General features: G+C 39.9%; 1 protein-coding gene across 8 annotated transcripts in view; it reads right to left on the bottom strand.

Annotated features, from left to right (window-relative positions):
• Positions 1-270: 270 nt before the first annotated feature.
• nup214 (nucleoporin 214) overlaps positions 271-25,998 on the bottom strand; it is a 32,948-nt gene continuing 7,220 nt past the window's right edge. Inside the window, exons 11-37 of one of the 8 annotated variants that reach the window (XM_085414010.1) lie at positions 24,299-24,457; positions 21,051-21,397; positions 20,881-21,008; positions 20,663-20,790; positions 20,458-20,546; positions 19,921-20,007; positions 18,094-18,243; positions 17,690-17,848; positions 17,451-17,554; positions 17,163-17,336; positions 16,799-16,881; positions 16,608-16,694; positions 15,964-16,272; positions 15,629-15,793; positions 15,171-15,282; positions 14,537-14,600; positions 13,724-13,793; positions 13,538-13,622; positions 12,962-13,014; positions 11,350-12,867; positions 10,589-10,656; positions 10,297-10,471; positions 9,941-10,093; positions 5,299-5,470; positions 3,851-4,029; positions 2,932-2,965; positions 271-1,392 (exon numbers count right to left, since the gene is read on the bottom strand). In XM_085414010.1, the coding sequence (XP_085270136.1) occupies positions 1,356-1,392; positions 2,932-2,965; positions 3,851-4,029; positions 5,299-5,470; positions 9,941-10,093; positions 10,297-10,471; positions 10,589-10,656; positions 11,350-12,867; positions 12,962-13,014; positions 13,538-13,622; positions 13,724-13,793; positions 14,537-14,600; positions 15,171-15,282; positions 15,629-15,793; positions 15,964-16,272; positions 16,608-16,694; positions 16,799-16,881; positions 17,163-17,336; positions 17,451-17,554; positions 17,690-17,848; positions 18,094-18,243; positions 19,921-20,007; positions 20,458-20,546; positions 20,663-20,790; positions 20,881-21,008; positions 21,051-21,397; positions 24,299-24,457 (4,889 nt within the window). In that variant the 3' untranslated portion in view covers positions 271-1,355. Of the gene's footprint in view, positions 1,393-2,931; positions 2,966-3,850; positions 4,030-5,298; positions 5,471-9,940; positions 10,094-10,296; positions 10,472-10,588; positions 10,657-11,349; positions 12,868-12,961; positions 13,015-13,537; positions 13,623-13,723; positions 13,794-14,536; positions 14,601-15,170; positions 15,283-15,628; positions 15,794-15,963; positions 16,273-16,607; positions 16,695-16,798; positions 16,882-17,162; positions 17,337-17,450; positions 17,555-17,689; positions 17,849-18,093; positions 18,244-19,920; positions 20,008-20,457; positions 20,547-20,662; positions 20,791-20,880; positions 21,398-24,298; positions 24,458-25,998 lie in introns of all 8 variants that reach the window. The other 7 variants (XM_085414004.1, XM_085414005.1, XM_085414006.1 and 4 more) reach the window with 7 other exon arrangements.

Raw genomic sequence — 25,998 nt, 5'->3', positions numbered from 1 at the left:
CTGTATGTGGAATCCTTCCAGAAGCAAAGAAGAAAATAAGGTACATATCATGGTTCACTAATTAATGTTGTTCTTCATGCCACCCACTCGTGTTAAAGTGTAGCTTTATGTTTTCTCCTCACAATTATATTGTGGTCAGTGTACGTCAATGAACGTCACTGAGCAGAGAGACCGATGTTCAGATGATGCCTGTTTTTATACTTATGGCATGAGAGTGGAAAGTTCCTCTCAGCTATAATCATATTACAATTTGTAGACAAGTAATGGGCCACCTGTACATTACTCCTACAGAAGATGCTCATCCATGGAAACGCATGCCATTAAGCTATTGGTGCAGTTTTTGTGCCGATGTTAATGTCAGAAGATTGAGTCAGCAAAGCGCTGCAACTTTTAGATATTCTGTGACTCCAATCAGTAAGTTTATGTAGTCTGCCACTTCATGGTTGGGTTCTGTAGCTCCTTAACGATTCTACTTTGTAACAATAGTACTTGAAGTCGAATATCGCGGAATATCAAGGAGGGCCTAAAATAAAGGAATCCTATTACAGCACCACACTCTTAAGAGCCACACATTCTTTCACAAATCCTTGTAAAAGGCAGGCTGCATGGACCGGTGCTCGATTTTACACACCTTTAGCAATGGCACTGAAACCACCTTACATCAAAGATTCCTATCCAGGCAGCTACAGTTATTTTCATGGGAAAACAGAGCAAGACAAATTATTACCAGTGCTCACATTAAGCGTAGACAAAAAAAAAACTTGAAATATTTGGTTTATTCTTAGTTTTCCATGTAAAAATACACATCCGAGGGATGGATTTAGTGGGGGGGAAAACAAAACAAAAAACAATTTTTTTTAAACGTCTTATTTCAACAAGTCAAAATTTAAAATCAGTTTTTGCTATTAAATACACACCTCCAAGTTTTGCATTTTTCACACATACCTAATCTGTCAAAGTCTGCATTGGCAGCAACGTAAAAGTAGACTGGATGTTGTTTTAACAGCTTTACAAAGTTAAAGAGTGAAAGTAAAGCTCAGGGTTTTTTTTAAGTCATGTTTTCAAAGTGCAAAAATTGTACTTGTAAGGCAACAACCCTTGATGTGTGTATATTGTGACAATGAAGACAACCATACACTCTTTACTTGTAAACATGTCAAAACTTGATTCAACTGTGTCCAAGAAAATATTAAGATCACAAAAAGTTATAACATGTGTCTGCTCTATGAGCAGCCAACCCAAACACAATGCAGCCTTGCGCTTCTCCCAATGTATGGCCCAGAGAGCTTTAAGTGAAGAAGAAGAAATGTCGCAGTGGCATCTACAGTAGCTCAAGGTGGTTTAAAAGACAAAAACTAGCTTCTCCAACTGGAAAATGTTTGAGAATTTGATCTGTAAAAAGAGATCAGAGAGAGAGAGGGAGAGACATTACTGAGAAAGAGTTTTGAATGTTTAAAAAGTCAGCAGCAGGACTATTAAAATGACCTCTAACGAGCAAATCAAAACACAGACACCATGACATCTTGTCCACCCACGCACCCACCCAGTGTTCTTATAGATTTGACATCATGTCGTCCTAATTGCTTTCCGCAGCATTTTTCCAGGCAGGTTGTGAAATAAATCAAATGAAAAAACGCGTTGAATTCAGTGAAAGTGTCTGATTTTGTACTCCTGCATTTGCCTTTTGTCTTGGCAGCAATGACAAGTGCACATGATGAATGGTTTTTACATTGGAGAGAGCTGCTGTTAAGAGCCATATTTTATTGTAGGATTATGATTTATTGTTAGCAATGATTACACTTTTCAAAACTGGTTTTAGAGTTGTCAATGGAGATGTTTAGTTTTTCACAGCACAGGGTAATAAAAACACTGGAATGTTTCTGTTCGTTCTTTTTAAGGTTTAAACACAAATCCAAGGTTCCTACAAATAATTTCTTGATAATCATGAATGGATTTCATTTTAATTCAGGCTTTTTCCCCAGTGTCATTGTAGTAGAGGGTTTTTTTGTTAATATTATTAAATCAAAAATTATAACGCTTGTAGATTTGAGAAATAAAAGTAAAGGCAATTTTGACTTGGCAACAATCCTGTCTGTACAAAGAATGTAATATGCATACAGTTTTGAAGGCAGACACAAGAGAAAAGCAGAAAAGACTGAAAGAGAAGGATTATTAACAGAATGTGAATGTGTCCAATAGACTAAGCCTTGTCTTCACACACTCCTGCACACTTCAGAGTGCATTCCACTGGAACACACCCCGGGGAAACACTGGCTGCCATGTGACACATGGAAAATGAAGCGAGAAGCAGTATAAAAAGGTAGAAAGTGAAATTGAAGGATGACAGGAAAGAAGAGGAGATAGAGAAGAGGAGGTGAAGGAAAAAATAATCACTTTAATTAGTTTTAGGTTTAATTAGTAAGAAAGCTCTGCTTGAACATTTAAACCATGCACAGCCAAGTAAGGAGCACCAGCTTCACAGGGGCTGAGAATGAAAAGCCACACCCACACACCCTTCATGTGCTATAGATTTAGCAAGTGCAGCATTGGGTAGTTTTTAGAATATCTTCTAAATATGACTAAAAACAATATTTTCCTATAATAATTGCTTTCAAAATTTACTGTAAGACAATGCAGTGAAATAATGGTGAATATGAGCGATTATGAGGAACAGAGGAAAGAAAGAAGATGGAAAAGAGGAAAGAAATGAGGTTAGATGAGGTGGTATTAAACCTGAAAGGTTCTATAGGGAGCACTGCGGTGCAAGATGGAAGCTTCAGCAGAGTTCAAATACCACAGGCACAATGCAGTGCTGCCAGCGAGGAACAGAGAAATGTGGGTCTGTCTACTTATCAGTTCACATTAACACACACAAGAAAAAAAAACCACACAAAAAGACTAATTAAAACTAGATGGATGGACCACACTTACTGGTTTGCAGACCCAAAGGTGTTTCCAGAGAATGCTAAAAATATAAAAAATAAATACATGATTAATTTGGTAATTGTTACTGCAAGTGGGAAAAAAAGACTAATGGAAGTCTCACTTCACAGCGTGAGTCACATGATCTGTGTGCCTATGTGTTGGAAGTGGGTTAGTGGACAGTCCTATGTACAGTATGCATATTGTGTATAGTGTGCATCCACAATACCATTAAAACTTCAGAAAAAAAATAAAGCAGAGGACTGAAACAAAGGAGAGAAATATCAAAGAAATGAGTGCATGGAAAAATAATTTGGATCTTGCATGCATGAAAACTCAGAGGGATGCACACCAGTCATCTCGGCAAAGAAACCTGTAACAGCTGTAATGCAGTGAAAGTTTATAGATGTGCAGGACAGGCAAATTCACCATACAGTGTGTTACAGTGAACCCCTCTCTGTCTCATTAGCCCATGAAACATAAAATGTATTCATCCATCCTTTGTCATCCTTTGTCTTTATCATGTTTGAGAGGGAAGTACTCCTTGGATATGTTTTGCACAAACTTGCATTGTGTTGCCAAATGAGGAAATTGACCACTTTAAAATCTTCATGTGATGCACAATCTACCCTAAAAGTGTAATTAACACAACAAAAACACTTGTTTGGTCGCAATACTCAGGAAATTTCTATTGCACAACAATAAAGCCACCTTCCTTTTTCAAGTTTGAAAGACAGTTAAAGTAAAGAAACTTGTGATAAACACTGTACAATGGCTAAAATTGTACAGTTGCTGGAAGAATGGCGCTGTTGAGTGACTCACTGTAGGGAATAAACTAGAGTGATAGCAGGCAAGATGGCAGCTGAAGATGATGAGGAAGGGGGAAAAAATAAAAACAAAAATAATTCAGGTAAAGTAGTAGTCTCACCTCCTGGCTGTGGCTGTTGTCCAAAACCTGAAAAGCTGCTGGGCTGACTTCCAAACCCAGGTCCCTGCTGGGCCAGGCTCCCGAATGATGGAGCGCTCTGACCGGCTAGTGCACCAAAGGACGGAGTGCTAGGAGGTGGGGCAAACCTGAAAACCGGAGCAGGTGCTGAGGTTGTGATACTGTAAAACGCAAAAGTTACAACTGAAAAAAAGACAGCCACACCTGAATGGGGCTGGTAAGACAAAATGCTTGACAATATTAGGTTACTGGTCTGACAGTCATAAATTCATAATTAAACACACATACATGTGAGCAAATAGTTTGTCCAAGATGTTTTTATTGGTTAGTTAAACATGTAAACAAAGCAGAACATTCAAGATAGTGAATGTGAATTTGTTTAGCTTTATTTTTTTATTTTTTTACTTGTTTGGCATGTGAGGATTGACAGGCTGGGATTTATACATTAATCCTTTCTACAGGACCCAACGCCCGCTCACTCCCAAGGGAGAGAAAAAAAGAATAAGCAAAACAGTGAAGAGAGAGAGAGAGAGAGAGAGAGAGAGAGAGAGAGAGAGAGAGAGAGAGAGAGAGAGAGAGAGAGAGAGAGAGAGAGAGAGAGAGAGAGAGAGAGAGAGAGAGAGAGAGAGAGAGAGAGAGCATGTCAGTTTAATCTGCAGGCTTCATGACCCCAGATTGAGATTATCTGGAGGGAATAATCTAGTCTGGCACAGAGCTGGGTTTGTTTTGTGCTGGCAACCATGGTTGCTGGTATCAAAACACATGCACATGTGAACACACCAGAGGTTAATGCAAATCATTAGAGTATAAATGATAAGGAGGAGGGGAGGATTAAAAAACATAATAATCAGGAAATCCTGCCTGAAGTCAGAACTGCTGGAATTAGATTAGATAGAAATGTGTGTGTTTAAAAGTAATAAAATTAAGCCTCACTTCCCAAATTTGCCTCATATAACTCTATAGACCAATAAAAATGTTTTGTTTCTCTACACTTAAATGTTAATGGGGTTTTTAATAGTGTTGTTAAATGCTGCTTTCAGCTGGTTTGTCTTGTAGTGCTGAGAACACTGAAAGGCGCCTATTATGACAATAATAGCCTGATGACAATGACATTTTCAAATACTCATTGTCTGCAACAGTGGGTTGAGAAAAAAAACAGTTCTCTGTTACACTACTTTGTCAATGAAAGGTTGTTCTACTGAAAATATTTTCCGCTTTAATTCCGCTTGAATATCAGAGCAGGCAAAGAAAATAGATTACAGACAAACTAGATGCAGATAGAAGTTCTATAAACAAAGTTCAGCTAAAGGTTCAGCCACCCTGAATCAAAGTGGCTGAACCTTTAGGTTGCTCTAAAGTCAGCTTTAATTACACAACGATGGATTTTTTTTCCATATCAAACCTTTCAAAAAAGACTTCGTCTTGCTTACCCAAATCCTCCCATGTTGGCAGCCGCGGTGCCCTCTCCGAACACTTTGCCAGCCGATGATCCAATAGGACTGCTGAATGAAGGGCTTGAGCCAAAAGATGCTCCAGCACCAAATGCTGGGGAACCCCCAAAAGAAGGAGGACTCCCAAACACCGGAGCACTGCCAAAGCCACCTGTAGGAAGGAAATAGGATAACAGAGCAGGAAGTTACTTGGTTTCCAGCGTTCTTTCTACAAAGAAAATACAGAAGAAATGTGAGTCATGAAGCAATTTCTGTAACTTTTATAACATTATATGCTAAGTGGCTTATTTACATCAGGCATTACATCCATGTAGATGTTTTTTCCCTTTAACAAAGCTACTGCAAACACTAAAATTTAATCTAGAGTTCTTCTTGGACTCATATGAAGAAACATAAATTGAATTTAGTGCTGGCACTTCCAAAAAGGAAAATAAATTCCTAGGTAAAGACAGAAAAAGTATTTTAGCTATGTTTTAAATTTAAAATTTTTTTAAAAAAAATTGCATATCCCCCTATTGTAACTCATCAGAAGCTACCTGAGTACACGTGTGGGCATTTACAGTATTGTTGTGCACAGCCTCTGGAGCAGTAAACTGTTATAAGCATGATGAGTACTTCACACCAATTCAAAGCCTCTGATTGGCAGGAGAGAAAGAGTGTACTGAAATTACAGCCTGGCTAGCAGCATGCCCCAGTAAATAATTGATTGAGCTAATGTAACAAGAATACATTCCCCCTGCATGGCCAGTGATGGAGAATTAGTGTGCTGAGGGTTACCAATATCCCAGAGGCTCTGAGGTACAGCTTGAATAGCTGCTACTACTATGACTACTCATGGCCACGAGCAGCAAAGTATCAGCATATCGGTTTTTAAATTTACATGATGTTTTCAGACAAACTACAATGTGATGTAGACAGGGTTTCTCCTGGTTTAAAACAGCCCTCTAAGGGCGAATTTAACTACGCCTGCACTGGTTTTTATCCATAGCGCCCCAGCTCTATTCAGAAGTGATTTACACAATAAAGACCACTTTTAAATGTATAATAATGAGTTCTCCAAGAATTGACTGAAAATAATCAGCGCATCATCTCGATAGATTAAGAAAAACATGGTGGGGTTCACCAATGTGTTGAACCATTTAAAATGTTTCTCAAAGTAAGAGTGCAAAGAATATGAGGAATTCAACTTTTACAGGAAATTACATTATATATCCAAGACATGTATGAGTTTAAGTTAGTTGGTGTTTCTAAATTTGAAAGTAGGTGTGAAAGTGAGCGTGAGTGGTTGTCTCTTTGTGTTAACACTGTAACAGATTCAGGCCCTCAGGCAGCGCAGCATGGGAACCGCACATTTCTCGGGTGGAAATCAGGAACCCTTTGAATGCTGTGATCAGTCACCAATTGATCAGTCACCAAAAACCATATCTAAATGAGGGTCGAACGCAGTGCTGCCTGTTAGAGGCTGAGCTTAATTTAAGATGCATTGAGCAGAAGTGGAAAACTATCCCATGGTCATGGTTCTTGACTAAAATGCTTTAGAGGTTCATCCAGTGAGAACAAAACACAAGGATTAATAGATAAAATACGCTAAAATAAAAATAGAATAAAAATAGGAATGCACTGAGATGTCTTTACTCAACTCGAGCTAAAAGCCAGGAAGACCAGGTGAGTTTTGAGTAAAGACTTGAAGGTCTCTCCACTACAAACAGATCTGATGTTTTGGGGTTGGCGGTTCCACAAGACAGGGCCTAGAACCAAAATGGCCTTGTCTTGGGAACATCCAAAATCATCTGATTGGAAGACCTTAGTGCCCTAAGTGGAGCGTGGATACTTAAAAGCTCAGATAAATTTGGGGGGGGTGTGCAATAGCATCTTAAAATCAATTCAAAAAGAAAAAAAAAAAAAAGGGACAGGGAGCCAATGAGGACAGGATAAAACTGGGGCAATGTGCTCTCACATTTTTGCCCCTGTAAGATGTCGACCAGCTGCATTTTGAACTAACTGTAAACTTCAGATAGCAGAGTGACCCAGGCCTGCAAAAAGGGAGGTACAATAGTTGGGGCAAATACAATTAAAAGCATGGATAACTCTCTCAAGGTAGATAGGGCTTGACTTTGGCCAACTGTCCGAGTTGATAAAACCCTGCTTTGACCACAGAGCTAATCTGTCCGTCGAATTTGAAACCACTGTCAAAAATAAGATCCAAATTCCTGGTAAAAGGTTAAAGGTTAAAACCCTAAAGTGCCAAAAGTGCGAGCGAGTTACTGAGCTGTTCGGGGCGACCAAAAGCAACATCCTCAGTCTTCTCCTCATTTAGAAATGGAAAGTTTTTAGGTAGCGTGAGCAGTTAAGATGTGGTTTAAATGACTCTTTGTTGTTTGCTTTGATTGAGAGACAGATTTGAAAAATAAAATTTGAATTTCTTTTTCAAAGTCCTACTCATCGTGTACCCAGGTTAAAGAGTATAAGAAACCATCTGACTTTTGAAATCAGCACTCTGCAAAGGCAATCATCCATGATGGTATAGGGATGGATTAGTTCATTTGTTATAGGAAAATTTTCACCCATAACAAATTTCTATTTATACAAAAAGCTTATTCACACGTGTTATTGCCTTTACTTAACAGACGTGATGTCACTGACACATCTTCTTCCTATGGGAGAGCAAAACCTCAGTGTCCAGACACTGGGAAAATGGTCTGTTTGTGAAGAGGCAGTTGTTAAAGAGTGATGAAAAGTTACTATATATAGTTGCTTTTGAGTGATCAAAAGGGATGTCAGATGCAGAAGCTGAGATTGGATACACTACCATGAAAAAAGAAGACACTGCAGTCATTTCATTATAAATAAATAGTTGTAGATTAAACGCATCATTTGTGTCGTAAATATGAATCGATTCAAATAAACATCAGATCTTTGAGGTCATACACTGTGACTTGGCAATGGAGAAGACTGGCACTGCATAATATTCTGTGGGGAACAATGGAGCTTTTGACAACCTCATAGTTTATTCTGTCCTCAGGGGTGAGGAGATAAGAGCTCAGATGATAAAGGTGAGAGCAATGTCAAGAACTGGCTGCCAAGTATTAAAACCGTTTCTACCGCAGTCATCTAACTATCACTGAACTATCACATCAATGAACCAGAGCCCTTAAGCCAGGGCCTGGAAAGAAATGCGAAAGAACTAATCACAGTTTCATGCTTACTCCCCCCGCCCAACGTTTGCAGCAGTAGAATCAGTAGCTCTCTTCTCTTGTCCACATAATCGTGCATCGTGTGGTTACACACGGCTTCAGTTGCATGGTTATATGTCAGTTTCCTTTGACACAGCCGACATACGGTGACTGACTTTCTACATCAAAGTTTCAGACATGCACTGGTTTGCACTTTTGTCATCGACATAGTTTCCAACCTCACTTGTTTACAAGTTCCCATCACAGAAAAAGATGGGCTACGGCTTTGAACAAACAGGTAACTGTTGTTTTACAAAATGAAATCATTATTGTTATGCATTATTTAGCTTAACAACTGGTATTTCTGGTGTGACTAACAAATGTAGAAACATTTAAATCATGATATACATAATGTAGACATATCCTTTTCTTTCAGCTGCTCCCTTTACGGATCATCTGCCTCCATCTTCTCACAATATCCCCAGCATCCACCTCTGTCACTTCAACCCTCTGCATGTCCTCCTTCACTACTTCCATTAATCTTCTCTGTGGTTTTCCTGGTTCCTGGATCTTTTCCTCCCATCTGGCAGCTGCCAATTCAACATCTTTTGTACATTATACCCACCATCCCTCTACTACACATGTTCAAAGCAACTCAGTTTTTCCTCTCTGACTTTGTCAACCACCGGCTCAACCTCACTTGTCCCTCTGATATACAAATGTCTAGTCCTGTCCCTCCTTGTCACTCCCAAGCAAAATCTTAGCATCTTCAGCTCTGCTACCTCCAGGTCTGCCTTCTGTCCTTTTGCCTGTGCCACCGTCTCCAAACCAGGGATCATAGAAGGTCCAACTACTGTCTTTTAAACCTTCCCTTTTACTCATGTACAAATACAGCCACCAGCAGGAGAGCACCAAATGATCTAGTTTAGAAAGACCACTGAATGATTTAGTCTATCCTTAATAAGTGGATAGATATTACTTGAACAGGGGAAAAAAAATACATGATGTCTTCATTGTTGTCTCTCTGTTGCCTACTGTGTGTGTCTGACAGAAAGGATCCTTCTATTGTCGATGTTTGTACTTTTACAAGAACTCCTAAATATGTCTTAAAGTTTGCACATATGTTTTTTAGCTGCAAATCCAAAATGAAATATTGACAGTTTTTAAACTCTGCTTTCAAGCCCTGTGTTCATGTCTATAATATCTATTTAAATTAACATAACAAAAAAATTCTCAGTTTTCACCAAAAATACGCTCTTTCCAAAGCAATGGGGAACAGCACATAGAAACAAGTCTTGTTTTAAAATCTCAGCAGCAATAAATCTTATAAAACGTTACCTGTGAATTACAACTAGCTATGCACAACTTTCAAAACGTGTGAAAATATATCAAGACTAAAAAGCAGGGAGTGAAGAACAAATGCATTAAAATTACAAGGAAAGCTGTACCTGGTTTTGATGGTGTAGAGAATGAGCCAAAGCCCTGGGATGCTACACTTCCAGCACCAGTGCTGAAGGTCCCTGTAGGTTTCTGCTCCCCAAAGGAGGACTGTCCAAAGCTGAAGGTCTTGGCACCACTATTACCGAAGAGACTGTTGGTACCTAGAAGACGGACAGGTAAATGTAATTACACAACAATAAAATGATCTGGGTTTATTTGGTTTGTTCTTTGACAAAGTAGTTACCGCTGACTCAGAACAAAGTCTTGAACAAAAATGATGAAAATATTTCTGAACCTGACATAAATCGGCAACTACAGTTCAAATTTTCTAGTTAATCTGCAGTTTTATTACATCTTAGCCTACCTGTCTGACCAGACTGTCCAAACACTCCAGTGGAGGAGGTGGTGCCAAATGGATTCTTGTTGGCAGCGTCCTCGCTTGGTTTGCCTCCTAGGCCGCTGAAAAATCCTCCACCACCAGATGAGACTGCTGTATTGGCTGAACTGGAACCAAAGAGACTCCCAGATGACGGCTGCTGCTGGGAGATAAACATTAATTCAAAAATTTGTCTAGAAGAAAGGGAATTCAAGAAATTTCCCAAAGTTGGTTTAACAAAAAAAAAGAAAAAAGAAAAAAAAAAAAAGATGGGTCATACCTGTCCAAATCCACTGCCACTGCTAGACTGCTGGCCGAACACCGGGTTGGCAGAAGAGCAGCCAAAACCTGTTTGAGAACAAAAGACAAATTCAATTAACACAGACAAGATCAGATTACTGCATTTGGCCCTTGATGCCAGGCCCATTTTATAGTCATCACTACAGAGTGAAAAGTGGGACCCCCCCCCATAAAGTATGAAATCAGGAATGCCAAGCTGGGACTAACTGCTGAGTTAATGCACTGACATCAGCTGTGGCATTCTCATACTGCTCTGAGAATTTATAGAAGCTTTGGGAATGGCACAACACCCGCCATCCCACTCAGGCTGACAGTACACCACAAATCTTTCCTGCAAGATGATACCATTTCAAACACAAGTGCCACATTTACCACAACATGTGGAGGTCAGCCAGAGCGAGTGTAAAACTTTGCACATCCTCCACTGCCCACTAACCTTACAGACATCACAGTTCATAAGCTGTCAGACAGTGTTAGTATAATCACTGTCAAATGTGACTGAACAGCATGCAGCCGAGAAGCTCTGGTTATTGATCATTTCATCATGTCGGTGACACAGTGTGGTCTCTGTTAGGCGGGTGCAAAATGAGAGAATTTTCAATACCAATTTCTTTCTGACATTTGGTGTCATTTTTCCAATTTATAAAAAGCCACAGAACTTACAGTAGTTTTAAATAAAGATGCCAATGATTTCTTTAAAAGCTCTGAAGTTGATCCAATCACGTCCAGAATCGGACTCACCTGACGGTTGTCCAAAGCTGAATCCTGAAGATGAGGATGTGGTGGTGTTACTCCCAAACACAGATCCCTGTCCAAATCCAGAGCTTTGGCCAAAAGCCTGGTTTGTGCTTTGTGCAAACAGCCCAGTGCCAGTGCTGCTTACTGTGTTAGCACCGCTCGTCCCGAAGGAGAAAGAACTTGCATTGGTAGCAGTAGAAGCACCGAAAAGACTTCCGCCAGTAGTTGCACTACTAGAAGTCGCTCCAAATGCAGACTGTCCAAAAGTAAATCCACTCGATGTTCCAGTGTTGCTTGCAGGCTGGCCGAAGCCACTAACCTGGCCAAACACAGATTTGCCAAAACCAGCTGATGTACCAAACCCAGCTGAGCTGAATCCTGTTGATGCTGGTGCAGAGGAAGCTGGAGGTGCAGCAGGTTGCCCAAACACGTTATTCACAGCAGTCACTGTTGCACTACTAACAACGGTAGAGGTTTGAGTAGCTGCAGCTGGGGCAGCTGTGTTGATAACTGGTGTGACTCCAACAGAACTACTGTCTGTAGTTGCAGGAGCGGGCTGAGTAAAAATGGAGCCTGGCTTGTCAGACGTGGGGATCTGGAATGCTGGTGGAGCTGCCTGAGATACAGGTGCTGCCTGAGATACAGGTGCTGCGGTGGCAGCAGTTGAAGAGGGTACAGTAGCAGTGGTAGATGGCTCTGGGGTGGTTTCTGTTGTGGACAGGGCACTGGATGGTGCCGGAGGGTTTACTTCTTTTGGTGCAGTGAAAGTCGAGGGAGGATCTGGGGTAGGGGCAGGTGCGGCCAAAGCAGGAGCAGGTGTTGACACTGCAGGGGTCTGGGTGGTTGCAGGTGCTGCAGGTTCAGGTATCACAGGACGACTGGTGCTCTCTACTTCAGGTTCACTGGTGGGAGGTTCTTTTATAGGGGGCGAAGCAGGTACTGAAGACTGAGGAACAGCTTTTGGTTCTTCTTGCGTCTCTGGTGCAGCTGCAAGAAGACTACTGAAAGATGAGGCGAAAGCTGAGCTGGCTGAGCTAGACTGTGGAACGGAGAAGGCTGGCTTGGCGTTTGATTCAGGAGGCTTAAACAGACTGCCTGACGGGGTCCCTTCGGACAAGTCTGGTGCTGAAGAATCTTCTCCAGATTTTGGAAGACCTGTTCCAAAACTAAACTGTGTCGCTCCCTTGCCCTTGCCAAGTCCAGTGTCCGCAAATGTAAATGCTGCCACAGCAGGTTTGGTGGAGGAATCTTTAGCTTCTTCTCCTTGGCCCACCCTTAGTCCAGAAAAAATGCCCAGAGTCTCGCCACCAGCTGTCTTTGGAGGCTGTGGCTCTATCCTCAGAGTGGCTGTGGTCGAGGTGGGTTTAGCACCTTCAACTGTTGCGTTTGGAGCCAAAGTGGGAGACCCAGTGCCAAGACCAGGGGAGGTGGACTTTGAGGTAAAGGAGAATGACTCTTCTCCAGCCTGGCCAAACACCATCTTACCATTTCCACCAAAAGAGAATTTACTTGCATCTTTCACTGGAGAAACATGAGAAAGAAAAACAGAAATAATGTGCATCAGTAATCTCACAGCTCCTACATCTATCCTAACAAGCTGCTATATCATTTGTACCTTGTGGCATTCCAGCTCCTGGTGTAACTGAAGCAAAACTGAAGCTTGAGGACCTGAAAAAAAAAAAATAAAACACCATTTAAGTTTAAATGCAGCAACAGTGAGATGCTCATTATATTTTGTAACAAGACATATTTACGTGTGAAAAATGCTGGATTAACCAGCCAATCTCAGCAATACAGCCATGTAAACACTTGCTCACCTATTAGGCTAGATTTGGATTACATTAGAGAACTCTTTCAGTACACAACTTATGATTTTGCTCCAGGAGCTATTACCACCCAGTCAAGCCTAGTTGTAAGCTGATGGAAAGCTTTAGTAAGCGGGCCCAAATCCTTTGTGAGAGGATGCATTTCATATACACCCCCGAGTGCAGGTTACAAAATAAGTTGGCCTTTAGAGGAATGTGTTTTAAAACATTTTCTATTATAGTGTCTTTTTATGACAAAAATAATGATTTAGTCTTAATAAGTGGATAGATATTACTTGAACAAAAATAATCACAAACATAGTGTATAATCTATAAAATACTGCTGGGCCATTAAAAATATATTATATTTATAAACATCAACTCACACTGAATTGAAAGAAAAACCCTTGCTGCTGGTTTGCTCAGCTGAGCTAGGAGTAGCAACAGAAGCATCAGTTTTGGACGGCTGACCTGAAAGAAAAAGTTTATAGTCAATGTCAGGATTTTACAGTGTGTGTGTGTGTGTGTGTGTGTGTGTGTGTGTGTGTGTGTGTGTAAGTAACAGTGCTTACCAAAAACAAAACTGCTCTGTGGGATGGTTGTAGTCTCTGCAGGCATTTTTTGGACACCCTGGACAGGATTCTGCCGAGACAGTTTTAAATACATGTATGAAATTAATATTACAGCCTAACTGTTAACCTTACAGAAAAACAACACTACTATGATGCATTCACGATTTAAAAAATATAACACACACAGGATTGTTTCAGGTGAAAGCTCAAGTCCACTAAGACATAAACTTAAGGCAGATATAGAGAAAAAAACAAAACAAATGTCTATAGGTAATCGTGCAGCACATGAACTTGGAGCTACACAAGAACAGGATTTCTGCGAGGAGTACCCCTGTCACCCAACTGTAATTTGTAACATCAACATGGGTGGGAGGTGGGACATTTCTCACCCATCTTGATAATGGTCTTCACAGGAAAAACTGTCAGCAAACTGTGAATTCTCACATGCTGAATGTTCTTGAAAGTTGTGAGAAGACGAACATAAAGCTATGAATATACCTTTATAATAACTTTTACTATTTAGCACATGGACACATAAAAATATACTGAAGACACTTGTTTGTGGTGGCACTCCTTGGAAAAGTACAAAACCACATGAAAGGTAAAGTTTTTTTACATGATTTTTTTTTTCAATTTAAAGTTTTTATTTATTCCTTAAAATATAGATAAAAATGGTTTCAAATATTTCACATGCAAGTCAACTGAGATTTGTGTTGTGAAGATTATTTAATTTGAATTAATATGTCACCCAAGTAACAGTAACAAGAAAGTCAAAGACAAAATGACAGGTTGGTGAGTGATGGATTTACTCACCCGTTTGGCCTGACTGGAAGAAACTGTTGCAAAGACCTGAGATCCTGGATCTGGTACCGAGGAGCTGGGGACATCAACACAACCATAAGAGGGCACAGTTTTCACATGGCACAAAAATATTTTTAAATTTACATTATTTAGTGGTATGTTTATGGCAAGGGTCCCTCGCAGCAGCCTTTACCATATCTCTTGCCTGGTCACCCAGTTAAGCTATAGTATCACCCCCATATTACTGACTATGTTAGTGATTATTAAAATAAGAATACATCAAAAATGTTTCAACTACATGTTGATCAAGTACATCCAAGTGTCCCACACCTATGTCTAAATATCTGCTAATCTTTAAGGAATTGGTTATTAACTGATTTTCTAACTGATTCTTTTTAATAGCTACAAATAATAAGTCTTAGGTAATGCCAGTAATCTCGTTTACAGTTATACAGAGGAATAGTTTGTAACACTGACCAAAAATAAAAACAAATAGACTTCTACTTGGGGTTTACTATCTTATTTGGAAGCTATAGTCTTGCCGTATTTGTAGTTTACCCTTGACACATTTTATCTGCTTTCCCTCAATTGCCTTTAAAGGAGTGGGGGTGAGAAGGTGAGAAGTGACCTTCGTTTTAGGTTTTACCTGATGTTGGAAGGAACCACCACAGGAGTCCCCTTGTCTTTGAACTCCTGAACATTGACCACCTGAGGAACAGTCTTCAAGGTGGACTCTGTCAGTGAAGTATTGATCACAGCTGGAATATAAACACATGCATATTAGAGCAATTCACAGCTGGAAAAAAAGGTACCAGATGAGACAGAAGCAATCAAACTGAATGTCTCCAGGTTTATTTAAGCCTGCTCTGTTTACATGGAAACATTTTAGCAAATTACTCTCAGGCAGGATGTGGTAATGAGCTAACAGTTACATATTATCTGTTCTTTAAGTCTTTGTCTCCCCCTGGTGAATTACTGAGGGAATAACAAAACAATACTTAAAAGATCCCCAAATGCCCACTGTAGCTAAAAACAAATGTGCACATCTTCCTCATTGTTTAAAAACAAATAAATACATTTTGACTGCTGCACAATGTTACTTACCCAACTGACTGGCCATCTGTCTGCGTAAAGCAGCATTGGCTGCAGCCTGCTGGGCAGAGATGGTGATGGGTGCGGTCCTCTCGGTTGGTGGAGCTCCATGCTTGACTGTCTTTGTGGCGAGAGCCGTGCTCTCAGCCCCGCTGAGGTTGATCTTATTTGTTGGAACTGGAATATTAATGCAGTAATCAATATCTACAAAAAATATCCACATCTAAGACTAGCGACATTACTTTATGTTCAGTAAAATATGGCATTATAACTTGAAGTCATTTATGATTCATGAATGCGTCCTCGTAATTTTTTATGAACAGCAACAGTTGGTATAATTTACTTACTGGGGCTGGCAATAGGGCTGAGTCCAAAGCCCATACCCTGTCCTGACTGAATTTTAGATAAAGGGGTGGACTGGATGGCTCCGAAGCCCGGCTGGATAGAGGGGGTCCTCACAACGGTTGGGTGGCGGGGGGTGGACAATGTTGGAGGTATGGAGGACATGGGAGGGGGCCGTGTCTGCAGCTCCTCTTCTTCCTGCTCCAAGTGAGGCGGGTGAGGCTCCAGGGACTGGGACAGGGAAGATGTTGAACTCGCGTCATCCAAGTCCTCGTAGTATTTAGGTGAAAGGAAGGCTGAGCGAGATAGGTTGGCTGAAACAGAAAAATGAATAAATACATTTCAATTCCAATATGTGAGGTGCTGCTGCATTCCACAGTATGAGCATCAGCATAGGGATTTCAATATTAATATCACTGAAATGAAGCGGGTGTTGAATTTGGCATTTGCAGTTGTGAGGAAAAAGCTACTGTCGACATGAAATTAGCACTCACATTTACTATGATTTATTATGAAACACACTAAGAGGGCTTGATTAACATCCCTTTACTTTAAAATCAGGCTTTTTGTATACTTTTTCAAAAGGCGAAATCCACAATCATTTGAACATTTAGGATAAAACTTTCATGTAACCATAAATTTCTAGTACCTGGTGCAGTTGAGCGGACAGGAGGCATCTGTCCCTTTGAGAGAAAGTTGCGCAGCTGGGACTGTTTAACTGGTGATATCTTGACAGCTGCAGAGACATCATACATACTGAAATATACTGAAAAATATACTGAAATGATTAAATATATCCTGTGCTGTTTTTATGCAGACGGTAGGGAAAAAAATCAATACCTGGAGATTTGGTCTTAGAAGGGGTAGGGTCCAGCCTGGTTTTCAGGAGAGCATCTCTTAAAGTCTCAAGGTCATTTTCCAAACTAATAACAACACAAAAACATGGTGTTTTTATCCAATAGGAGCAAATGGAAGCATGTGAACATCCATACATTATAAGGAATGCTGCTTGGAACCATTCTTTACCATACATGATGTTTAAGCTGACTAAAACCCTTTTTAATAACTTAAAAACTGACTTATAAACCATAGATAATGGTTAACTTAAAACTTAAGTCTTTCCTTAAACTACCGCACATAACTAACTCCTAATATCCTCTTAAATCCCTGTTTTTTCCCCCCACATTCTGCAGCCAGGCCTTACCTAGCTGTCGTTGCTGTCACAGGACTTCTAGCAGGAGTGGTTGTTTTGCTGTAGAGGCGTAGTGAATTGAGCTCCTTAACCAGCTGGTCCAGTCTGTTCTTCTGCTGGTTGATGATGTACAGATTGTTGGACAGTGTAGTGAACAGACCCTCACGTCCAGGCACAACCATGTGTCTGTAAAGAGATTTATTTAATAACAAATTATACTCCATCCAATTTTTTATTCTCTCTTTCTATCCAACACACAAACTGCTGGTGGGATTATCTGCCATTTTCTTTAAAACTCACTTCTGCTTTTTCTTCTTCTCCAAGTGTTTCTCCCATTCCACATCCAAGACATCATTAACATCCTCCACAGTGAACATAACATACTGGTATAGCCTTCGAATCTCCTGAATTTAAAAAAAAAAAAAAAAAAAGATCAAATATACATGATGAAGGAGATTATTTTTATAAGAATATGTAAAACCTTAAAACTGTCAATTCATGCAAACAATTTGGGGGTAATCTGTCATTTTATTTCTCACCTTGAGCTGTTCCTCACTGCGTGGGTCCAGAGGCTTTTTGTAAAGTAGCTGTCTGTAATTTCTGTCTTTGCTCAGTTCACTCTGGGTCTTGGCTTCTTCTGCCCCAGCAAAGCCTTCCAGTAGCGAAGTTTTCAGTGTGCCAATGTCACCATGGAGTGACTAAAGATTACAGACACACACACAAAAAGGCTTGAAAGGAGGTTTTAAATGATTTATCAACCTAGAGTGACACCATCTTCCAAACACTGCTTCAGACAGGACTCTAAAGTCACAGTGGTTGAAGTCTTATGGTTGCAGAATTTAAGGTTGTTCGAAATGATTTTTACTGGCTTTCTCAACATCAAATGTTAAAAGGAAGAAGAGCAGTCTGTGAACAGGACTCAGCGTTTCAATCATTGTCTTACCTCTGTAGTTTCCTTGATTTCCAGGGTGAAAATATGGAGGTCTTCCGACTCTTTCCTCAACTCCTTCATTTCCTCATCAGCACCAACCTTAAAGTCAGCTTTTGCACTTCGTGCCTTAAGGTCATCCAATTCCTTCTGGAAGTGTGCGATCTGATGGCAAGTCAGAGACATGTTTAGTAATGTTCTGCCAGACACCACATGTGGTGTCCTGAATAAAGTCCACTACCTTTTCGTAAATCCTACAACTTTGTATGTCAAGTCTTTGGAACTAGTTACTAACTAGACACCTGCACCATTAAAGCTGGTGATATAACTTTTCAACTAATGTACCTATGCCTATTGCTCTATTTATCGAAACACATTATTGCACATAATTAATCTGATGTATCCTTATAAAATAATGACATTAATATGTACTTGTTTGTTATCTTTTGTCCCTCCATATAACATTAATGTGAATAATAAGAAGGTACTTTATTGATCCCAAATGTTGGGAAATTACTGTGTTATAGCACCCGAAACACAAGAAACAACTTAGCTCAATTAAACAAATAATGTATTCATTTCTTCTTTTTCTTCAAGCTGCTTTACAGGTTCATACAGCAGATGATCTGCCTCCATTTAACCCTGTCCCTAGCATGTGACTCTGTCCCACCAACGCTCTGGATGCCCTGGATCTAGGGCTGTGCGATATGACCGAAATCTCATATCCCGGTATAAGAATTTTATCGTCCGATAACGATATAAATCACAGAAATTTAACATTTTCTGTAAATTCTGTGAATCTCGGGCGGCTCGTCTTGCAGGAAGTGTTTCCAGCTGCGCGTCATGTAGCTGGAGTCGAGTGTTTTAACCGATGCATGAAACGATACATTTTTAGACACAAGTTGTAACAGCCGCCGTTTTCTTTGTGAGTATTTATTACACGGCGTGCTGCGGGGAAAAGCCTGTTCTAACATTCGAGTCTAAGGTTTATTTTTTAGCACCTGGCGGCTCTTTTTTAATTCTCATCCGTAAATAATCTGCTCTTTCACGTGATTCAGTTTATTTTGAAAAGTCTCAACAGGATCTTGAGCTTTATTGTGAAAGGTTTACGTGGAACAAACAAGCGGACACGCGATGCTGTTACCGTCGTTGTTGTAGTGTGGTTATATTAAATAAGAGAAAGAGAGAACTTTAAGAAATTAATATAGCCACTACAGTGACCATCAAAACGATGAAAAAATATTGCCGTAAACAGTTTATTTTGCGACAGCACGAAACAAACGATAGCGTAAAATGAAACGATAGACGTTTCTATATCGTCATCCAATATATATCATTATATCGAACAGCCCTAACTGGATCTATAACGCTCCTCTGAGGACTTTTCCTCCTGCCTGGCAGCTCTGTCTTCAACATCATTTGAGATGCTTTGGACATGTGCAGAGGTGAGATAGTGGATATACTGGACAGTTTTGTCAGTAACACATTCAACCTGAATTGTCCCCCCTAACACTCATTTCTAATCCTCTTCCTCCTGGTTACTCACAGTGAAAATCATAGCACCTTCAACTCTGCTCAGTCGCATTTATTTATTATGTATTTGGTATAATTATATTGTAGTATTATATGTTCTCTATATAATTTATTTGTTAGTTTATATAATTAAAAAGCATTCTGATTGAGGTCCACACTTGATATGGTGCATTTCATTTTATCACTTTCTTTTCTCTACAAGCTCAAGAACCCATATATTAGAGATTTAAAGCATTCACACGACAAAACCAGCATTTCTTCCCCGACAAACCACTGCTACATGGCATGACAGTACATGATATGTCTCACCTCCTCCAATATGCCAGCCATGATGGGATCAGAGTCTTTCCTTTGCTGTAGCTGTTTCTCCAGGGCCTTCACACTGACACCGGCCTGCTTTTTCATGAAAAGTATATCAAAAGTTACTTTTCACTGTCAGCAACAAACACAAAAAACAGTCTGAACTAAAAAAAATATATCAAAATGCCTGTCATCTGATATTACTTTTAATCTGTCTGTTTCACTTTGTTTTAGTTGAAGTCTGTTGCCAGTAGCAACCAGTGACTGCACAGTTAAACAGAAGTTTGTTTTGTGTTACTTTATTTAGGATTTGTGAATATATTTTTTGCTGCAATTAGTTAATTGCTTACGTATCCAGGGCTCTATATGACAACACCTCCTTTGGGAGTGACCAAATTTAACACCAATCATCATCATTTTGTGTCATTGGTGAATTGTGATTAAAAGGTTGTTTTTTTTAATCTATCGAAAAAGTCTACCACATCACTGAAAGAAACCTATTTGATATAAGAACAGTAAACTTTCTTCGCAGCAAAGAGATCAGACCTGTGGAGCCTGGGTACGGGTCTGGACAGCAGGAGAAGGTTTCTGGACAACTGCTGGAGAGACACTGGTTTGAACTGGATGCACTGGAGCTGATACACATTTGGAACAACAGACAACATGCATTTGCAATTAAGATTCCAAGAGGACCTTTGTAAGAAAAACTACAACATAAATTTAATTACATTAAATACAACACCTTTCTTACCTAAAATAGCTGGTGGTTTGCTGGCCAAAGAAGGAGGGGCAGTTAAACTACTGGAAGTCGTGGCAACCGTTTTGGACAGTGGGGAGTTAAAGGAGAAAGGAGGTTGTGTAGTCTCCACTGTTGAAAATCTTTGGAAAAAGCAGACCAATTTTTAAACATTTAGACAAAAATCGACATCTTAGGACTAATACTGTGAAAAACACGTGATAGTTCAGTACCTGTCATTTAGATTCAGTTTCACTGCAGACTGGGACGCAGGGATGGCAAGACTCTGAGGAGTTAGAGCTGGTGCTGCTGATGGTTTAGCAAGACTCTGAGGAGTTAGAGCTGGTGCTGCTGATGGTTTAGCAAGACTCTGAGGAGTTAGAGCTGGTGCTGCTGATGGTTTGACAGAAAGGTTGTTGAAAGAAAAAGCTGAAGGTGCAGAGGGAGTGTCAGAGGGAGGTTTCGAAGCAAAAGAGAAGCCGGATGACCCTGAGCCAAAAGGTGCAGAACCCCCCAGGGAGAAAGCTGAAGGGCCTGAAGTGGAGCAGGTAGTTGGGATGGAGAAAGTGAAGCCTGATGCTGCTGATGACACAGGAGCTTTTGGAACAATGCTGAACGGTGCAGCGGCAGAAGAAGTAGCAGGGGATGGAGAACTGGAAGCAGCTGCTGGAGTAAGACCAAGGCTTGGAAATGCTGCTGGGGCAGATGGGATTGAGGCAGCAATTTTGGGTGGTTGGGTTGCTAAAGAGCCTGTGAAAGAACATAAACAAACAAACAAAGATTACTTTTATTTGATCTCATCACATTTAAAGCAGTGTGAGTTTTGTCTACAAGCACAAGCTACTAGTTTAAAAAAAAAAAAAAAAGTAGAAAGGTGAAAAAACATTTTTAAAATCACATTTCTGACAGTTTTTAAAGGTATCTGCAGAAATGACCCCTTTATGAGTGAACCTGACTGAACCAAAAAAAGAAAAAGCTGTTCATAGAATAGAAGGCACTTGAGAATGTAGTAAAAGCTCACTGCATGGTAAAAACAGTTGGTCACATTTAACAAATGTCAGTGAACAACATGTGAAAAACAACCAAAAAAAATAGAGAAATAAACTCTTTACTAAATATTACTAGAACCAATAATACACTACACGGCTGCTATATTAGGTACAGCCTGCTAATCCAGGGTAGGACCTTTTTTGCCATTAAAATTACTTTGATTTTTTTTTTTTAGAAAAGGATGCCAGAAAAATTCCTCAGATTTTGGCCCATATTATTAAAATGACCAAAAAAAAATAATAATAATAATCACACAGTTGCAGCAGATTTGTCAAATCATGATGCAAACCCTCCACATCCAGATGGTGCAATACTGGACTGAGTCACTCCTGGTGACTGTAGATTCCATTTGAGTACATGAACTCAAGAGATCGGATGAAATAAGGTGGAGATTATCTGAGTTTTGTCACATGGAACTTTGTTTGCTGGAAGCAGCCAGCAGATGATGGCTGTACTGTGGTAATAAAGAGATAAACTGGGTTGAGAATAGGGCTGTCCCAAACGATTGTTTTGATAGTCGACGAGTCACCCATTATTTTTGCGATTAGTCGACTAATCAGATCATCATCCATTGAACGTAAAACGTACAGCTTATTGCACCAGCAGCATCTGCTCTTATATAACTATCATTAGCTTACAGCTTTAAGTGTTTAAGGTATGTGGTAACTAAAAATAAAGACAAGATGATAGTTTATTAAATGTAAATGAAATTTGCAGATTGTTTCGGTGGAGTTTAATAAACTCAGCCGTCTGCTCCTTGCTATCTAAAATATAACAGGACACCGGAGTAAATTCTCGAGCATCTCACACTTCTGATAATCAGTTGTCTGCTTGACGTTTATTCAGCTGTGTAAAAACTATAACATTGATCTCAGCCAAACCGATTTACTCAGGAACAAATACTGAAAAAAGCCAAACACTAACATTTTTAAGTTATCTAAGTGACTTATATATCATGTTTAACCTGAGTAGCGAAAGACGGTGGTGGGTTTGAAAACAATCTGCCGGGAGTCCGGTGTTCTCACGGGCTCTAGTGAGCCTTGCCCCCGGCTAGCTATCGAGCTAGTGGGTAACAGACGTCTCTGAAAATGTCGGAGCGCTTTTGAAAATATGTGGTGTCTTGATAAACTGAGCAGATATTTCAAGTTTACACAGCTACATTAACATAAAATATGTTAAACGTTTATTTTGTGACCAGAAAGAATAATAAGAGTAACATTAAAACTAAGTAGCTGCCGCCATTGTTGGAAACTGAGCTGGGCTGCGCTATGAATTCTGGGACACAGTTTCTTCTCCTCCGGGGTTTAACGGCAGCTGGCATCCTTGTACATGCAGTGCTGCCATCTTCTGTTTCAGTCCGTTATTACACTCTTAAATCCTACTACTTATTCCTGCGTCTTTTGGGATCTTACAAAGCTTCAAACGACGCGTCGACTATTAAATTAGTCGTCGACGATTTTGATAGTCGACGTAATCGTGACTAGTCGACTAATCGTGGCAGCCCTAGTTGAGAACTACTCAAATTCCAACACTCCCATCTTAACATTGGAGCAAAACTTAAGACTAAGACAACATTTTTTCCAATCTTTTATTGTCCTATTTTGGCGAGTCTGTGTGAATTGTAGGCTCAGTATCTCAGCTGACAGGGCTTTGAAAGCGCCATGACCTTCTACTGCTGTAGTCTATCTGCGTCAAGGTTCAACATGTGCATTCAGAGATGCTCTTCTGCATATTTTTGGTTATAATAAGCAGTTATTGCTGCTTTCCTATCAGCTCGCAGTAGTTTAGCCATTCTCCTCCAACCTCTGGTATCAACAAGGCATTTTCACCCAGACAACTGGTGCTCATTTTGCCTTTTTTTGCATCATCTGGGAGACGGTTGTGTGTCAAAATCCCAGTAGAGCAGCAGTTTCTGAAAAACTCAGACCAGCCCGACACGCATCAACAACCATGCCCTGTTCAAAGTCACTGAAATCACTTTTTCTGCCTCATTCTGATGCTCAATATGTCTACATGCCTAAATGCACAGAGTTGCTGCCATGACTTGTGTTCGGTTGCTTTTTAAGTGGTTGTATGAACACAGTTTACAGCTATCAAACATTTAAAGACATAAAGAAGACATCAAAATTAACAAGAGGGATATATTCAGAAAATCTGCTTCCTTAAAGATTAAGTCAGTCATTTTGTTTAGTTTATTTAACATAAAAAAAGAATGCAGTACTCACAAATGTACTTTGATTAGTGTGTAATTATGTCTTCCAACAAACGGGTGCATTCTCATAAACTTCGAATTAATCCATCAAAATACATAGGAGTGGTTTGTGGAAGTCTCTGTGTTCCCTGACATTTTGAATACAGTGGCTGAGCTGTACATAGAGACAAATCTATGTGCATTTCAGCCACATACACAGCACGTTATAAGTTACTTTAATTTAAAAAAAAAAAAAAAAAAAAAAAAAAAACAGCACAAATAGTCACTTCAAATCCCCAAAGGAGGAGCTGTAACAATTCAAACACTATGCAATCAATACATTATCAATACATTAGGACATTGAAGAAATATTTTAGGCAAACATGGTTCCAATTCACAGGTTTTCTCACCAGGTTTGGGAAGTCTTTCCCCTTCCAAGGCCAGATTAGAAGGAGCCACGACTAGCTGTTTAACCCCTGGATTGAGGTTGAGTAGAGCAAATGGACAAAGTAATCCCTCAGTGGAAAGCATTAGCATTGTGGGCGCTGGGGGCAAGGTCTTCTCATCAGCTTTATGGGAGTGGAAAGATTGGATATAAACAAAGTCAGACACTGAGCAGTTCTCCACACAATATATTTAAAAGTTTTAAGAACATTTGAGTACTAAGACAGTAGGTTCACGCTATAGTTGTCTGACTGAAGTTGGAGCTTTACGCCCTCTAGTGGTTAAAAAAAAGTATCCAGTCTTCATTTCAAAAAGATACTCCAGTCAGTTACAGAGACAACTGTCCTAATATTTGTAATTCGGTAAAAGAGTAAGATGCCTTTCTCTTCTCGCCAAACCCTGAAACATTTTCTGCTCCTCACACCCACTTTCTTGCCCTTTCCAAAGCCTCGCAGTATGCTGTGGGCTGCAGAGAAAATGGCAAATCATGTCTAAACCACCATTCAAATAACGAAACTGACTATTCACGACACAAATTAAAGATGCATTAGTCAGAGTTGATACTAGTCATTTCAGAAATGCCAACAAAGTACACTGAACACACAGTCCTCTTTGTTTTCTCTATGACCACGTTTTATATCTAAAAATACTGTATTTATCAAGTATAACTGTTCATGAGTGCATGAAAAAGTGTTGCTTTTTCTGACCGCGTCATTAATATCCACCGACTTTGCACCTATTTGACCCATGAGCTACATGCATGATAATCAGTGTCAATGTACACACACAAATACACACCCACACTGACAAATAAAATGCCAAGAAATACACTTGAAGAAGCAGTGCGATTTAAAGTTTTAGACAAAAAGAAAGCATACACCCCCACCCCACCTCAAAAGACTGTATCTAATGCTTTTTTGTTATGAAACTAAAGTTTGAAAGCTTTAGAGACGCAAGCAGAGAGAGGGTGAGAGGGAGCGAACAGACGGGAGAGGCACACGGTAAACCTCATCAGCATTCTGCAACAGGATTGTCTGGGCTTTGTTGTTTGTTATGGTCCTCTAGCTTGTGTGAGCCATTTTAATGAGTGCATTTTTCCCTACAGATAACTCCCTCCTACTCTCCCTTTGCTTTTCCAACCTAATGTCTAACTTTAGATCAAGGTTTTGATCAGACTACAATCATGTCATAATGTTGCTCAAATTGCAGGGGTTTTTTTCCCCCGTAATGGGGAGGGAGGGAATCGTAGAGCGAACAGGAAGAGATGTGACTAGACAGCAACAGCAGCTCTACGTGAATGTCTGGCAGACTGGGCCAGTTAAGATAAAACAGTGTACTGAGACGATAGCTTATCACTATTCTTTACACATGCTGCAATACAGCACTGCGGTGAATGCTGTATGCACACAGAAACCTGACAGATTTAAGATTCACTGGCTCATTAGGGGACTTCTCACCAGAAAACATTTTAAAGTTGAAACAAAGGCAAGGGAATGCGCTACAAGAGATAACACGACTAAATTAAATTAAACTAAACTTAAAAATGACCAAATTAACTTTTGTCTGGTGGCAGAGGAGACGTGCACCGTCGCCTATCTTTAGAGCGTGGTAAGAGGGCTGAATGATGTTTTTCACACCCCTGGATTGAAAAAATACAGGCCATTTA

This window comes from Rhamphochromis longiceps, linkage group LG7 (genome assembly GCF_057381845.1).
Source record: "Rhamphochromis longiceps isolate RC_006_pf linkage group LG7, R_longiceps_female_GT1.1, whole genome shotgun sequence".
Taxonomy (NCBI): domain Eukaryota; kingdom Metazoa; phylum Chordata; class Actinopteri; order Cichliformes; family Cichlidae; genus Rhamphochromis; species Rhamphochromis longiceps.
This window is presented reverse-complemented; position numbering and strand designations above follow the sequence as displayed.